This window comes from Portunus trituberculatus, chromosome 12, assembly GCF_017591435.1.
Source record: "Portunus trituberculatus isolate SZX2019 chromosome 12, ASM1759143v1, whole genome shotgun sequence".
NCBI classification, from domain to species: Eukaryota; Metazoa; Arthropoda; class Malacostraca; order Decapoda; family Portunidae; genus Portunus; species Portunus trituberculatus.
The window spans coordinates 10413699-10428698 of record NC_059266.1 but is presented as its reverse complement, the minus strand read 5'-3'; the positions used below and the strand labels follow the sequence as shown (position 1 = coordinate 10428698).

At 41.3% G+C, this 15000-nt stretch overlaps 1 protein-coding gene across 1 annotated transcript in view; it reads right to left on the bottom strand.

The window, feature by feature from the left end:
- The window catches only part of LOC123502643, a 13636-nt gene extending 8194 nt beyond the window's left edge, over positions 1-5442 (bottom strand). Inside the window, exons 1-2 of the mRNA XM_045251807.1 lie at positions 4480-5442; positions 3909-4275 (exon numbers count right to left, since the gene is read on the bottom strand). Coding sequence (XP_045107742.1) covers positions 3909-4275; positions 4480-5342 — 1230 coding nt within the window. The 5' untranslated portion in view covers positions 5343-5442. The remainder of the gene's footprint in view (positions 1-3908; positions 4276-4479) is intronic.
- Positions 5443-15000: the final 9558 nt, after the last annotated feature.

The following is a 15000-nucleotide window of genomic DNA, read 5'->3' as shown; positions in this document are numbered from 1 at the left end:
AGTGTGTTCAAGGTAGGTGCTGTTAGTTATAATTCTGACAACTTTCTTGAGCTGTAATTTTAAAGGAGTTAGGAATGTAGGGTAAGTAGTGGACCAAATAGGGTTACAGTATGTTAGCAATGTGTGAATGTGAGCAAAGTAGATGGATTTTAGGACATACGGTGGCATAAAATCTCTGATTTGATAAAGTAATGCAATATGTCTCGATATTTTTAGTGTAATATTATCTATATGGTACTTAAAATTTAAAGAGCTATCATAAGTAACACCAAGGAACTTGAATTTATCGATTTTAGTAATTATTCTGTTATTTATTTGTACATTAGGTAAATCCAGCATAGTTTTACCAGTGAATAGCATAAAGTAAGTTTTGTCAGTGTTTATTGTGAGCCTATTGCAAAGGCACCATTGATATAATTTTTTAAGTTCATTGTTAGCACTAAAAACAAGTTGATTCGGATCTGTTCCTATTAGATAAACTGTCATATCATCGGCAAATAAGATGCTTTTAGAGTCAGAAAAAATATCAGAAATATCATTGATGTAGAGGAGAAATAATAGAGGTCCAAGCACACTACCTTGTGGTACACCGAGAGTAATTAAGGTTGAAGATGATTTTGCATAACTAAAGGAAGTGTATTGACGTCTGTTTGTTAAGTAATCTGTAAACCATGAAAAATAGGGCCGCGAATTCCATAGTGGTGCATTTTATTAAGGAGAATTTTATGGTTTATTGTGTCAAATGCCTTAGCAAAATCAATGAATACTGATAAAACAGAAAACTTCTTGTCAATAGCTGTAAATATGTCATTAGAAAATTTATTCAATGCTTTAAAAGTGCTACAATTTTGTCTAAAACCATACTGCGAAGGATTAAGAATATTTTTGTGTTCTAAGTAATTAATTAAATGTTTTTCATTAATGTCTCAAATATTTTGGAAAATATTGTAAGTTGAGAAATTGGTCTATAATTTTTGGGGTCATCATGAGGGCCAGATTTATAAATGGGAGTAATTTTGCGGTTTTCAACTTGTCAGGAAAATTCCATTTGTTACAGACTGATTAAAAGTATTGTTAAAGGGATTGATAAAAGACTAGAGTTACTTTTGATGATGGTAGCCGATATATCATTTATATCAGAGGTTTTGTTTTTAAGAGACTTAATTACTGAATTCATTTCATATGTAGTGATAATGGGAACTACCATGGAATTTGGATAATTTTCTTTGAGGTAATCTAATGGATTTTTATTTGAGTGAGGAAGTTTGCTCTCCAGATCAGGTGCAATTTTAGAAAAATAATTACTGAAGGCATGTGAGATGTCTAAAGGATCACTTAGTACTTTATTATCATATTGCAATGTCTTAATTGTGTCTTTATTTTGAAAGTTACCTTTAGTTCATTTATTGCTTGCCAAATTTTCTTCGTATTATTTTTAAAGTTTATGAAGATTTGGCGATAATAGTTAGTTTTGGCAGATCGAACAACTTGAGTGAGCTGATTTCTGTACTGTTTAAAAATATGATGTGAAACTATTCCTAATTTATACATTTTAAATAATTTACATTTATGTTTGATTGAGTTAAGTATTCCACTAGATAACCATGCATTATGAAGTCTTTTAGCTGTTATAAATTTGGTTTTGATAGGAAAGCATTTATTGTAACATTCATTAACTATATTGTGGAAAAGGTTAAAATTTTCATTTGTATTTGGCAGGACAAGTAGTTCTTCCCAGTTTATGCCTTCTAATTCACTTGTAAATTTGTTATTATTATTGGCATTGATAACTCTGTATGTTATTTTATGTTTAGTATTTGGAAAGGGTTCAATGTTGATATTTATGAATATAGGAAGGTGATCTGATATTGAAAAGTGAATGATACCTGATAGAGAGCGAGGTAGGAAATTAGTCCAGATGTGATCTAACAGTGAAGGTTGGCCAAGGGCAGGACTATCAGGAAATCTTGTAGGTCTGGATATATGAGGGAAAAATTAAGTGATTGTAAGGAATTCAGAAACAAATTGGTAGGGAGGTGAGATGAGTGTTCTAGTAAGTTAATGTTGAAGTCACCTATAATGATTGATTTATTATGTCTGAATATGTCGTTATTTAATAACTCATTCATGATGTTAGTAAATTCATTGACAGCTATGTGTTTGCTGTTGGGCCTGTAAATTACTGAAATGATATATTTAGTGTTCCCTAATTCTAGCTTAGAAGTGCAGATTTCAATGTTTTCATTAATGAAAGAATATTGCATTAGTGGTTCTGCTTTCATATGATTTTTAGTAAAAACAGTGATCCCTCCGTGTTCTCTGACAGTCCTCGTTAAGTGGAATGACTCATAACCCTCCAAACAATAAAGGTGTTTAGTGTTTTGCTGTAGCCATGTTTCTGTAACTGCAATGACTTCAGGTGGTTTAGGTAAACAATTTAGAAAAGACTTTAGTATATCAAAGTTTTTCTGTAAAGATCTAATGTTAATATGTATAACACTGATGTAGTTGTTAGCTAATGGGTTTAAAGCTGAAGTGTATTCTTCAAAGTTGTAATACTTAGATAAACAGTTGATGTCTTGATGTCCTGCAATTTTTTTAATTTGACTTAATTCTAGATTGAAAGTGTTAGTTGTGTTATTAATGAGATTATCATCATATAATGACTTATATAAATTTTCCATAAAGTAATACTAAAGAACAAACAAACAAACAAGCAAATAATAGAAAAAAGATAGAACAACAAAGCATATATGGCTCCTAAGGTATGCCAAAGAAAATAAGTAGATGGGCTCATGAATCAGATGGAATAATTGTCATCTTAAGAGGCAAATCAAATGATGTGATCATTGTAGTATTAGGGACATAATCAATATCAACAGTTATAAATAGTAGTAGTGATAGTGGTGGCAGTAATAGTAGTTATAGTAGTAGTAGTAGTAGTAGTAGTAGTAGTAGTAGTAGCAGTAGTAGTAGTAGTAAGAGGATTAGTAGTATAAGGAACAGTAGTAGTAGTAGTAAGAGGATTAGTAGTGTAAGGAACAGTAGTAGTAGTCGTGCAAGTTAATGTATTAACAATATTAGCTATAGTAATTATAGTAGTAGTTGTAGTAGCAGCAGTAATAGCGGTAGTAGTGGTGTTAACAGTATAATGTAGTAATAATAACGGTAGCGGTAGTAGCAGTAGCAAGTAGTAGTAGTGGTGGTATTAATAGCAATGGTGGTAGTAGTATTAGTGATAGTAGTAGTAGTAGTAGTAGTAGTAGTAGTAGTAGTAGTAGTAGTAGTAGTAGTAGTAGTAGTTGCAGCAGCAATAGTATTATTGATGTTATTAATAGTAGCAGTAGTAATTTTAGTAGTAAAAGTAGGAGAAACCATTCAACATAAACAAGCAGTTATATTAATTTACTTTCACATCTAAGTGGTTGTTACTCCTTTCAGTGCTGGGTACTTATCTAGAAACTCTGTAAGTGCTGCTTCAGTAGTGATGACATGTTTTTGGTTAGAAATTCGAAGCTTCACATAAATCCTACCATCCTGTGTATAGCACTGTTGAAAGATTTGCCTATGTTGTTTTCTTATATCCCATACTTTTTTTAAATAGTAACCGGCGTTTGGGTGTCAAGCTTTCATTGATATATAAGTTTGGCTTAACTGTTACACATGCACTCATTATGTCATATTTCTGTTGTCTACTGTGCAGTTTAACAATGATTGGTCTTATGGAGTTTTGGGTATTCCTTGAGCCAAGCCTATGTGCTACATTTATGTCTTTATTTTCAATATTTATGTGGAGGTTATCTTTAATTGTTCTTATTGTTTTTTTCTGTGGTGTTTTCATTTTGCTCCTCCACTGGCAAGTTTGGCCCACTAATAATGAGAGTATCCCGTCTTTCATACAGATTCACTTCTTCAATTTCATTTTCTAATTCTGCAATTTTGTTTTCAAGTTGAACAATGTGATTTTGCATCTTTTCTATTGTCTGGTCTTTCTGATTAATTAGGATCTGCACAGCTTTCACAATGGTGTTAACAATAGTTTTACCTTCCTCTGATATGGTGGCAGTGTCAGCGGTAACGAGACTCAGAAGGTCGGCGGGTGAGGTACACACAGGGTTAGTCACGTTGGTGGTGGTCAGCACTGATGGCGCAGAAGGGGTAGGTGAGGAAACCACTGGAGGAACTGACGAAGCTGCTGGCCCAGTAGACGTACCCTGCTGGGCTGTCTGACCGGCCGCCTGGTTATGTTGTCCTCTTGTCTTTGTCATCTTGTTGCTGTTGGAATATCACTAACACAGAATATTGTCGCAAGTAATCCTAAACCACAGGTTGAAATAGTGAGGGTCGTTCACTGTTGTTGATGACGTCACAGTAATGGGGAGCGGATCCAAATGTTACAAGCTACGTATTTCGTATATATTTACTCCCATGTCATGAGTATTATATTGCCGTTGTAGACATGTTAGGGTATAAGCATACCTGGAGCAGCCAGTGCAAGGGACTGGCTGGCGAAATACGTAAACAAAGCGATCAGGTGGTGTAGGCAGTGTGGTAGCGCGCAGCTCAGGTATGGACGTCCGCTCACCACGACAGTCAGTCAGAGAGAGAAGGAACATCAACTCCAACCACTCTACCATTTTCAAGCTGTTGTCTTGTGATCCACTTATTCCTTTGACACAAACAGCAAAGTTTTCCTTTCCACCTTCACCTGGGAGATTGTTAATGACTCGCAAGTTATTTTTGGGGGGATCACATCGATCTTCCACCAGGGATACTGAGAGCGGCACTCGCTTGTTGAAATCCTTAGGGACAATGCATTGAAGAAGGTAAGGTTGCAAGATACCATTCTTGTAATTACCATATGATTTAACCCAAATATATTTGTATTCGGAAATCTTGGATACGATTGGCTCCTTTTCGCCTTCATACCAGAGCTGGCAGCGGGTGGTAACGGCAGGGGTGACACGATCTACCATGGCCAAAATGCGAACGGACGGCTTTTCAGGGGATGCTGGACGATTGTCAAAAAAGGCACTGTATAAGTAAAAGGTTCCGTTTGTGGTGTGGAGGACTTGCCAGTAGATGTTGTTAAACTGAATATCATACAAGGTCGGGTACTTGCTACACTTGATGCTTTTTGTGTATTTCACAGGTTTGCTGTCAAGCATGTAATTCAAAGGCAGGTTAGGAATCCGCATCACAATTCTTTCCAGTTGTTCCTTTTCACCGGCATCAGCCACAGCCAATGCTGTGAAAAGTGCACTCTCCCTCAGCGTCGCCAACTTGGAGAGGTCCCTGCTGAAGATATAAGAGGCGCTGTAATTCATAGCAGATACATACATATTCGTTATTAATTGCACACTGCATTGTTAAGATTTCAATGGTGAGATTGGAAGATTAAAAATAAATGTAGTACATACTGATTAGGAAAAACTAAGCAAAACGCTGTATGTTTCACTTTGTATGAGAAAAAGAAAAAAAAAAGAAAAAATGACAATTACAATAATATTAATAATAATAATAATAATAATAATAATAATAATACCAATAATAATAATAATAATAATAATAATAATAATAATAATAATAGTAATGATAATATAAATCATAATCATAGTAATAATGATGATGATGATAATAATAATAATAATAATTATTATAATAATGATAGTAATAATGATAATGATGATAACAATGATAACAATAATAATAACAATATTTTTAATAAAAACCAACACCAACAACAATAATGATCATCATAATGGAAGAATAATAATTAAAAAATATAATAATAATAATAATAATAATAATAATAATAATAATAATAATAATAATAATATAATAATGATAATAATAATAATAATAATAATTATATTATTATTATTATTGATAATAATAATAATAATAATAATAATGATAATAATAATAATAATAACACTAATAATATTATTATTATTATTGATAATAACGATAAGGATAATTATCATTACAATAATAATAATAAGAATAATAATAATAATAATAATAATAATAATAATAATAAAAGTAATAATGGTACCAATAATAGCAATAATAATGAATTGATAATAAAAATAACAACAACAGTAATAATAATAATAATAAATTAATAATAATAATAATAATTAGTAATGATAAAAATGTCAATAATAATAACAATAATAATGATAAAAATAATAACAATAATAATAATAATAATAATAATAATAATAATAATAATAATAATAATGATAATGATAATAATAGTAATATAATAATTAACACTAATGTAACAATAACATAATAATAACAACAACAACAATAACAATAAATGTAATAACGCCAATAATGGTAATAACCACAGTGACACAAAAACCGACAACGAAGATATGAGATTGTACCTTGAAAATGTTGAAAAAGCATAAAAAAATAAGCTTTGACGCCTTTCTGACAAGGAAAAACAAAACGAGCAGAGGCGTCCCTGAGCAAGGAGCAGCTCACCTCATTCGGAGATACCACATACGTAATGACCAGAGAGGGAAGGAAAGGCGAAGCCAGGACGAGGAACTTGATGTGCGCTAGGTTCACTCGTATTCCCAAAAATAGACTTTTCGCCGAAGGCTTCAAAGCATGTATCTTAGGAAGACTCGCTCAGCCTGTGCACTGTGCTACGTACCACAGGTGGAGGGGCTACAGTCAGGGCCAACCAAAAAACGAAGATATAGCCGAAGCACAACTTTAATGAAAAAGAATACTGGATACCCAACCAACCCATGGCTTCTGGAATCCAGAAAAAAAAACAGGAATACTAATGCAACACAAGGGGTGTTCTTCCAAGAATATGAGAGGTAGTGCGTTACAAAGGAACGAGAACTCCATTGGCCCCTTTTTAACACTCTACATAAGGAAAAAGTTCTCATAAAGGCCAGGGAAGAGGCAACTTCCCGAATATCATGGGTTCAAGGAACCTTGCCAGGGTCAGCCTCCTCGATGACGTCCCTGAGGAGACTCGAGATCCTCCTCGAAGGTAACTGCTTACCCTCCTCCGAGGTAAAAAGGGGAGTCCTGGGTGGCATTCAGGTAAGACTTCAGGATAGCCACGGGGCACAGGGGATGATGAGCACCCTGAGAGAACCAAGCAGGAACCAACAGTGGTTGTAAACGGTGATCCCCCCTTTGTTCTTGGCCAGGAAAGAAGGAAATGTAGCTAAAGAGACGCTGGACGTCACCAGCGAAAGACTTCCACTGTGGAAAACGAGTAGGGCCCCTGAGATGGTAGGTCCAAAAGCCCAAGGCTAGGGCAGTCAGGAACAGGGCCTTCTTCAGTAACTGTACTCCTCAAGGAGAAAGCCTGAAAGAGTCCGACTGAAAAACGTCCATGACCCGTTGCAGAGACCAAAGGTGGCGTCCCTGCCGAAGCAGGAGACGCTGGTGAAAAAAAAAAAACTCGCTTGAGCAGCATAACTACTCGCGGATCGAGCTTAATTCTGTAGCCATACAGCAGAGGGTCGGAGGGGGGGAGGGCAATTTAAAAGTAGGCGCCGCAACAGAGTAGGTCATCTTGCGCCGCAGCAAAATTGAGAAGTAGATCAAAAGGGGATAAAACACATATAAAATAAATAAAAGCAGGTGAAAACGATGAAATTAAAGGATAAATAAATGAATAAATAAAATAAAATTATATTAAACATTAAAATACATTTAAGAAAATAAAATAAAATTCACAGGTTTGGGAGAAGACCCACTTCTCCTGAAAACCTAAAAACATCATGAGCCTTGGCCAGGCACTCTGGTCTAAGGACCCTTGAGATATAACAGACACCGCTATCTCTACCGCGACAGCGGTAGTAGTAGCGGTGTCTTAAGTCAGCCAAACTGGGACACTCCACGAGCAGGTGCCGCACCGTAAGCGGCACCAGGCATTCATCACAGTAAGGTTGAGGGTCCCTGGTCAACAGGTACTTATTTGTAAGGTACGTGTGACCTATACGCAGTCGCGCCAATAAAGTCTGTGCACGGCGATCCCGGACATGGGTGTATGTCCACTGAGGGATAGAGGAAGTAGTGATCTCTCCCATTTTCGAGGTTGCGACCCCCGTTAGCCATCTCCTCTGCCAAATTGCTGCAACTGCCTCACGAATTAGAGGAAATACATCTCGAAACGGAACAGGGGCAGGAGATGGAGCGCGACTTGCTGCCTCTTTAGCGAGGCGGTCTGCGTGTTCATTCCCTGGAACACCAACGTGACCAGGGACCCAACAGAACCCAACACGATATCCTCGTTTGGTAAGAAGATATAGCCACTCCAGAGCTGATAAAACCAAAGGGTTAAGGGAAACAGTGCAAGAGAGAGCAGTAAGAGCACTGCGACAGTCACTAAAAATTGTAAAAGACGAAACCGGGAGAGTAAAAATTATCTGTAAAGCTAGGACTATGGCAGACAGCTCCGCAGTAAAAACGGATGCCACTGAAGGAAGGCTGCCAGACCGATAAAAAGAGGGGAAAACCACACTAAACCCAACGCCTGCGTCGGATTTGGAACCATCAGTAAAAACAGGGATATCATCAGAATGGATAAAAAGTGTTCTAAAAACCGTGTGTGGGACAGAGCTGGCAGAAAATCCTTCTTGCCATCCATGGCAGGAGGGCATAAGGAGATAGCAGGAAGCTGCCAATAACCAACTCGTGGGAGCCGGAAAGAGTACACAGGAGTGGGGTCGATAGATAATCCGCCATGAGATTTGCCACTCGAAGGCCAAAAGGTTTAGGGAGACTCGGTCGAGTGACATACGCCTGCGAACGCGAGTCCCGCAACAATGACAGACAAGGGACAGAATCAGGAAGACGGTGGGTGCGAAACCAACACCGGAACATCGAAGACTGGCGCCGGAGGTCGAGCGGCCAGAAACCAGCATCCACTAGAAGGCTAGGTATTGGAGATGTCCGAAATGCACCCGTAGCCAAGCGGATCCCAGCATGATGCACGGAGTCAGACGTGCGTAGTCATGCATCCGTTGCGGATGAGTAGATCTCACAGCCGTATTCCAGCTTTGGAAGTATGAGTGTACGGTGAAGCAGCAGCAACGTGTCCCTGTCCGCACCCCAAGAGGTGTGACTTAAAACCCGAAGAAGGGATAGTGCCTGCCGACAAGACGCCTTAAGAGAACGGAAATGGGAACCCAGGTGAGACGGTTGTCAAACAAAGGCCAAGATATCGAGTCGCCTCCACGCATGAGAGGCGTCTATTGGCTAAATATAAATCGGGTCTGGATGGACACCACGGTTGCGACAAAAATGCATAGACACGGTCTTTGAGGTGGAGAATCGAAAACCGTTCATGTTGGCCCAACTGGACACCCTATTGATTGCCAGTTGGAGCTTGCGCTCAATCAGTGACATCCTAGCAGCAGCAAAGAGATGCACAAGTCGTCCACATATAAAGAGCTGTGAACGCCATCTGGTAGAGTATCTATAACACCATTTATTGCAACTGCGAATAGCGTAACACTAAGAATACTTCCTGTGGGACACCGTCATTTAAAGCAGTAGCATCGAGAGAACACTCCCACTCGAACCCGTAAAAGACGTCTGGATAAAAACTGCTGGATAAAAATAGGAAGGTGGCCACGAAGGCCAAAATTAAACAAAGACTGTAAAATGCCATGACACCAAGCCGTGTCGTAGGCCTTCTCCAGGTCAAAAAGACTGTTACTTGATGGTGGTGATTAGCGAAGGCCTCACAAATGGAAGACTCTAGGGATAAAAGAGCATCAGTAGTAGACCTCATCTTTCGGAAGCCGTACTGTACCGATGACAAGTACTTCCCCTCTCCAAGTACCACATGAGTCTTACATTTACCATCTTTTCTAACACTTTACAAATACAGGACGTCAAAGATATAGGACGGTAGTTCGTAGCCTGGAGATTATCTTTCCCAGGCTTCGGAAATGGGAGAACCACTGCCACAGCCCAAGAAGATGGAAAGTCACCGGTATGCCAAATCATATTATAAAGATTTAATAAAAGTTAAAAGCACTGTCAGACATGTGGCGCAAGAAGGCATAAGGAATATCATCTGGGCCAGGAGAAGAGTCATGACACTGGGACAAAGCAGTCCGCAACTCGGAGGCAGAGAAGGGACATTATAAGACTCCCCTCCAGCGGAAGAAAAATTTATGCCGAGAGATTCCATTCTCTGGCGGTGACGTGCGCCCGGGCTGCAGGATGCCTCCGGGAAACACTGGCAAAGTGCTCCGCGAAGAGGTCGGCGACAGTCCTAGGGTCTGCCACCGTTCGCCCAGCAGACAACAAAACTGGTGGGGAAGGAGCAGAATACTTCCCAGCAATTCGGCGGACTTTGTTAAAGACATCCGTAAGAGGGTGTGGGCATTAATGGAAGAGACATAAGCTTTCCAAGAGGCTCTTTGTGCCTCTTTCAAAACGCGGCGGGCCCGAGCTCGGCAGCGCCGAAAAGCTTCCAGGCACTGCGGGTCCCCACGATGTCGCCGGAGACGAGAGAAAGCTGCCCGTTTCTCTTTCACCGCTTTAGTGCATGCTGCGTTCCACCAAGGAACGGGACGCTTAGTAAAGCGACCTGACGTCCTAGGGATTGTCTGAAGCGCTACTGAAATAAAAAATCGGTAAAATAATCAACAGCCTCAGCACAAGTAGAAAAGTCAGCCAGCGGACGGATAAAAGAGCTAAGGTCTGTGAATCGAGGCCAATCTGCCTTGTCTAAAACCCAGCGTGGGGCCGGGACTGTGGCTCAGAGTTCACAGATTCCAATAAAATCGGAAAGTGGTCACTACCGTGTAAATCCGGTAGGACCCGCCAATTAAAATCAAGGAAAGAATTAGATGTACAAGAGAAAGATCGATAGCTGTAAAAGTCCCAGTAGGACTGTGGAAATGTGTAACATCCCAGAATTTAAAACCTCCAATCCCTCATCCTCAATAAAAGAACCGATTAAAACCCCACGAGGATTACTAGCACCTTCATCCCACAATGGGTGACGGCCGTTAAAATCTCCCAACAAAAGAAAAGGCGGAGTCAGCTGACGCACCAGGCCGTCAAGCTCACCCCTGGAGACAGGAAGCCGAGGAGGAGATATAAACTGCAAATGGTGTACAGTCGTCCCATAAAGACCTTAACAGCAACCACCTGAAGGGAGAGTTAAGTTGTACCGGGATAACAGGTATATCCTGACGGACTAGAATAGCTGTGCCACCGTGGTGGCCCTGGTCAGGAAAGGAGTGTTAAAAAGGCACGATAGCCAGGAGGACTAGAATAAGTACTATCACCTAGCATAGTCTCTTGTAGAGCTACACAGGCTGGAGAGAACTCCGACAGCAAAGCTCGGAGTTCCCCACGAGGCGCGAAGGCCTCTACAGTTCCACTGTAGAAGCTTGAAGATGACTATTTGGGTGCAGTGGACGGGCGAGCCTTTTGAGGCTGCCCGTGACTGACCTGACTAGAAATAATCAAACGACGAGAAGACACCGGGAGTTGAGATGTGCCGGGTCGTTGGACCGCAGCCTTTCGGCCTATCGGTGAGTGATGCGAACCATCATCACTCCTACCGGTCCTCGGAGGACGAGGTCAGGCTGGACTGCACTTTTGATACAGTGGGTCCACGAGGGACGGCTGTGACAATATCATCGGACGTCTCCATGCTAAGACCGTCCTCATCACAAGAAGCCCGATCTGAGACGGAGGGCGTCACAGAAGGCTGGACAGAAACTACTGGAGCTACCATTGCAGAGCGGTCCCTAGAGGACTCACGATCATGTGCACCGGGAGAAACCTTAGACTGCTTAGGCTGAGCTAAATCTATCGACTCCGCAGAGCCGCGGTGCCGTTTGGTCAGGCCCTTCAAAGGCTTAGGCGATACAGGTGGCAAATGGACATCTACTACATGGGTGACTTTGGTCAAGTCCGTATTATTCTCGTCACTTCTTGAGATGACTCAACTGAGTCATCGGACAAAAGGGCAAACCTATTGGCCAAATGAACAGGACCACCCGCCCCAACAGAGCGAGAGGTAGCAGGAGTTGTCTTCGGACCGGCAGACTCAGCTGAAGAGCGAGCGGCCAATGAAGCATAGGATGTCGCACCAGTACCGTCCTTCTGGCGGTACAGGAGTTCACGGCGGGCGCTACCGAGGCTGATGAACTGACTGTTAGCAAGCTGTAGAATGTCCTGCTCCAGGCGATACCTGGGGCATTGCCTGGAACGTACCTGGTGAGCATCACGGCAATGGAAACAATAAGCTGCAGCATTGCAATGCTCCTCAGAATGTGAGTCTAGTGCAGAGCAATTACCACATCGAGAAGCTTCCTTACAGGAGCTTTTGCCGTGACCGTACCCATAGCATGAGAAACACTGAAGAGGGCGAGAAACAAAACGCCTCACCCTAAGATTAATAGGACCGATATTAACACGGTCAGGAAGGGTGGAACCAAAAAGGTGAGAAGGACCATGTTGGAGGAGTTCCTCATCTTAGTCACCTTTTGGACTGAGCTAGGACACATTGCTAGTATTTCCTCTTCAGGAAATTCATAAAGATCCTGACTGTACACACAACCTTTACTGTAATTAAAGGTGGGATGAGCCTTAATAGTCTCAAACATGCTGTCAGAAGGGCATGGGAGATGTTGCAACATCCTTGCCTGCGTGATATCTTTGCTCGCACTAGCACCCCTTCCATATTTCTTGAGGTTTCCCTCAGGAATCGTGCCGATCTCTTTGGACAGGTACCGGGAGGCATGGATGAAATTCCACGCCCATTTCTGTAGTACGCCACAAACCAACGTGGAGGCGGGATCTGGCGGACTTCAGGAACTGAATTCTCTAAATAGTTTTCAAAAGATTTGGGATGTAATCCATGTCACTGTCTGAAATATTGCGTGACTGGAGAAGTTCTGTTTTAAAGCCAGAGCCAGCAAGGGGCAGAGATGCTACATGTTCATAAGCCAAACGGGCTTCATCACATGACAGAAACGTTACATAGCAGCGGTTAGAAGGAAAGTCCTTATCATAAACAAGTCGAATGCGAAGAACCGTGCCATACACCTTGAGAAGTGAGTGCAAGGCGTGATAAGAAAATGATGGATTAACATTTACCATCAAAGGAGTCATATGCAGCAGAAATGCGTCCCTCAGAAGAACTCCCAGAACAGGAGACTGCTGTGGGAGGCCCTTGTGGAGGGAATCCTCCTTCCCACTCAGACCTGAAGATGACGTCTCGTGGGCCAGGTCAGCCACCTCACGAGAACCTGAATGTTTTTGTGTTTAACCATATATAAAGTTACACAAAAATTGGCTCCAGGGGCAAGGAAACCACCTACTGGGACTACAATGGGAGGGAGCGCTGGCTGCCGTGGACGGGTACCTCGTCCCCATGCGGACCAGTCGTTTTAAAAAGGCCCCACATGATACGAATGTTTGTCCACGACAGAGCTGAGACCCCCTCCCAAAGCATCCCAGCCTGGACACCCAACCATCCAGCACAGGACGGCCCCTATTGGGCGATCCCTCCAGCGGGTGGCTCCGCTGGTCCACTGGCAGCCTACGTAGGAACCATTTAGTCTGGCCCCTCACTGGCGACCTTACTAGCATGGGTAGCCCTCTCCCCTCGAAAGGGCAGAGCAGGGCCTAAGCCCCTCTAGCCTAGCTCGCCAGGTCACAGGGCACGCAAGCCCCCACCACGACAAGGCGGTTCCCATCTGGGGGTCTCTAAGGCAGTGGGTCAAATTGACCCACTTATGGTAAGTGGGTCGATTTGAGACTTCAAGACATTTATCACATTTATTTGACAATCTCTTCAGACCGTTTGCAGATTAGTACCTAAGTGGGTTTTTTTCTTAATTGTAAGTTTTCACTACGAAGGTCCTTCTGTCTGTGCTATTGATGCATGATAGTGTTCTTTTAAACCAATTGATAATGGTGTTTCACACTACTATTTCTTTCATTTATAAATTACCTCTACTGTTCCTGTTCTTCTATCCAGAATTGCACTCATGAACTCTTCTCTTATTTTTTTGCGTCATTTGTCATTACCTTCTAAAAAATTAAACGATTTACAAGAAGGGGTAAAGTGAAACTACTATACATTTCAGCGATGGACAAGCGGTGTTTTTTTCAGATATCTCCTAAACGAATCGTTGGATTAGTATGATATTTCAACACACTACCTTGAACATCCGTTCGTAATTTATGGTTACAGTGGTACAGTGGATCCGTGCGTGCTTTGGGATCCGAGGGGTCTCCAAGCGCACGGGTTCGAATCCTGTCTACGGTCTGAGTGTAGGTTGGGCTTCCTCACTCGGGGCAACGGTTTCCTAGCGGGTGGGCTTTGAAATAGGAGGTACCCTTAATAAGTATCCCTTTTAGCCCATAAATTCCCGTGAAAAGCCCACATGGTATAAAAAAAAAAAACATACCACAGTGCTATATGTGTTATGTGAGGACTTTACTCGTGAAAAATAACACAAAGCCAATGAGTCATGACGCATTCGAATTAAAGTGTGGCCCCACACCCACCCAAACCATTCCTAACCACTACTACGTCTCGGAAGTTCTCGCCCTCTTTATCCCTCCTCTCCTCTCCCTAGCTCCTCGCCTCCCTCACTCCTGTGTCCCTCCCTACTTCTCCCACCACTGTATCTATATATTATAATGTTCTGTAAGTGTGTATGTATAGATATGATTATTAACGAGTATGGTTCAATTTCATGAAGGCAAAAAGTGGTTCACGTTGATAATTACTGTACAACAGCACGTTTACGTGTCGTATATAAAAGAGCCATGTTTACAGTCGTTATGGTCAGCCTTGTGAACATGTGCTGGAATTGCCTGTGACCTGGACATTCTACTGTTAGGAAAAGTTGATACTCTTATTGCGTACTGTCTACCGATTGATCATAAAAAGTGATCTAGTTTATATATAATATAATTTTGTTGTTAGATACGTTGCTTATTATCCAGCTATACGGCCATTAACAG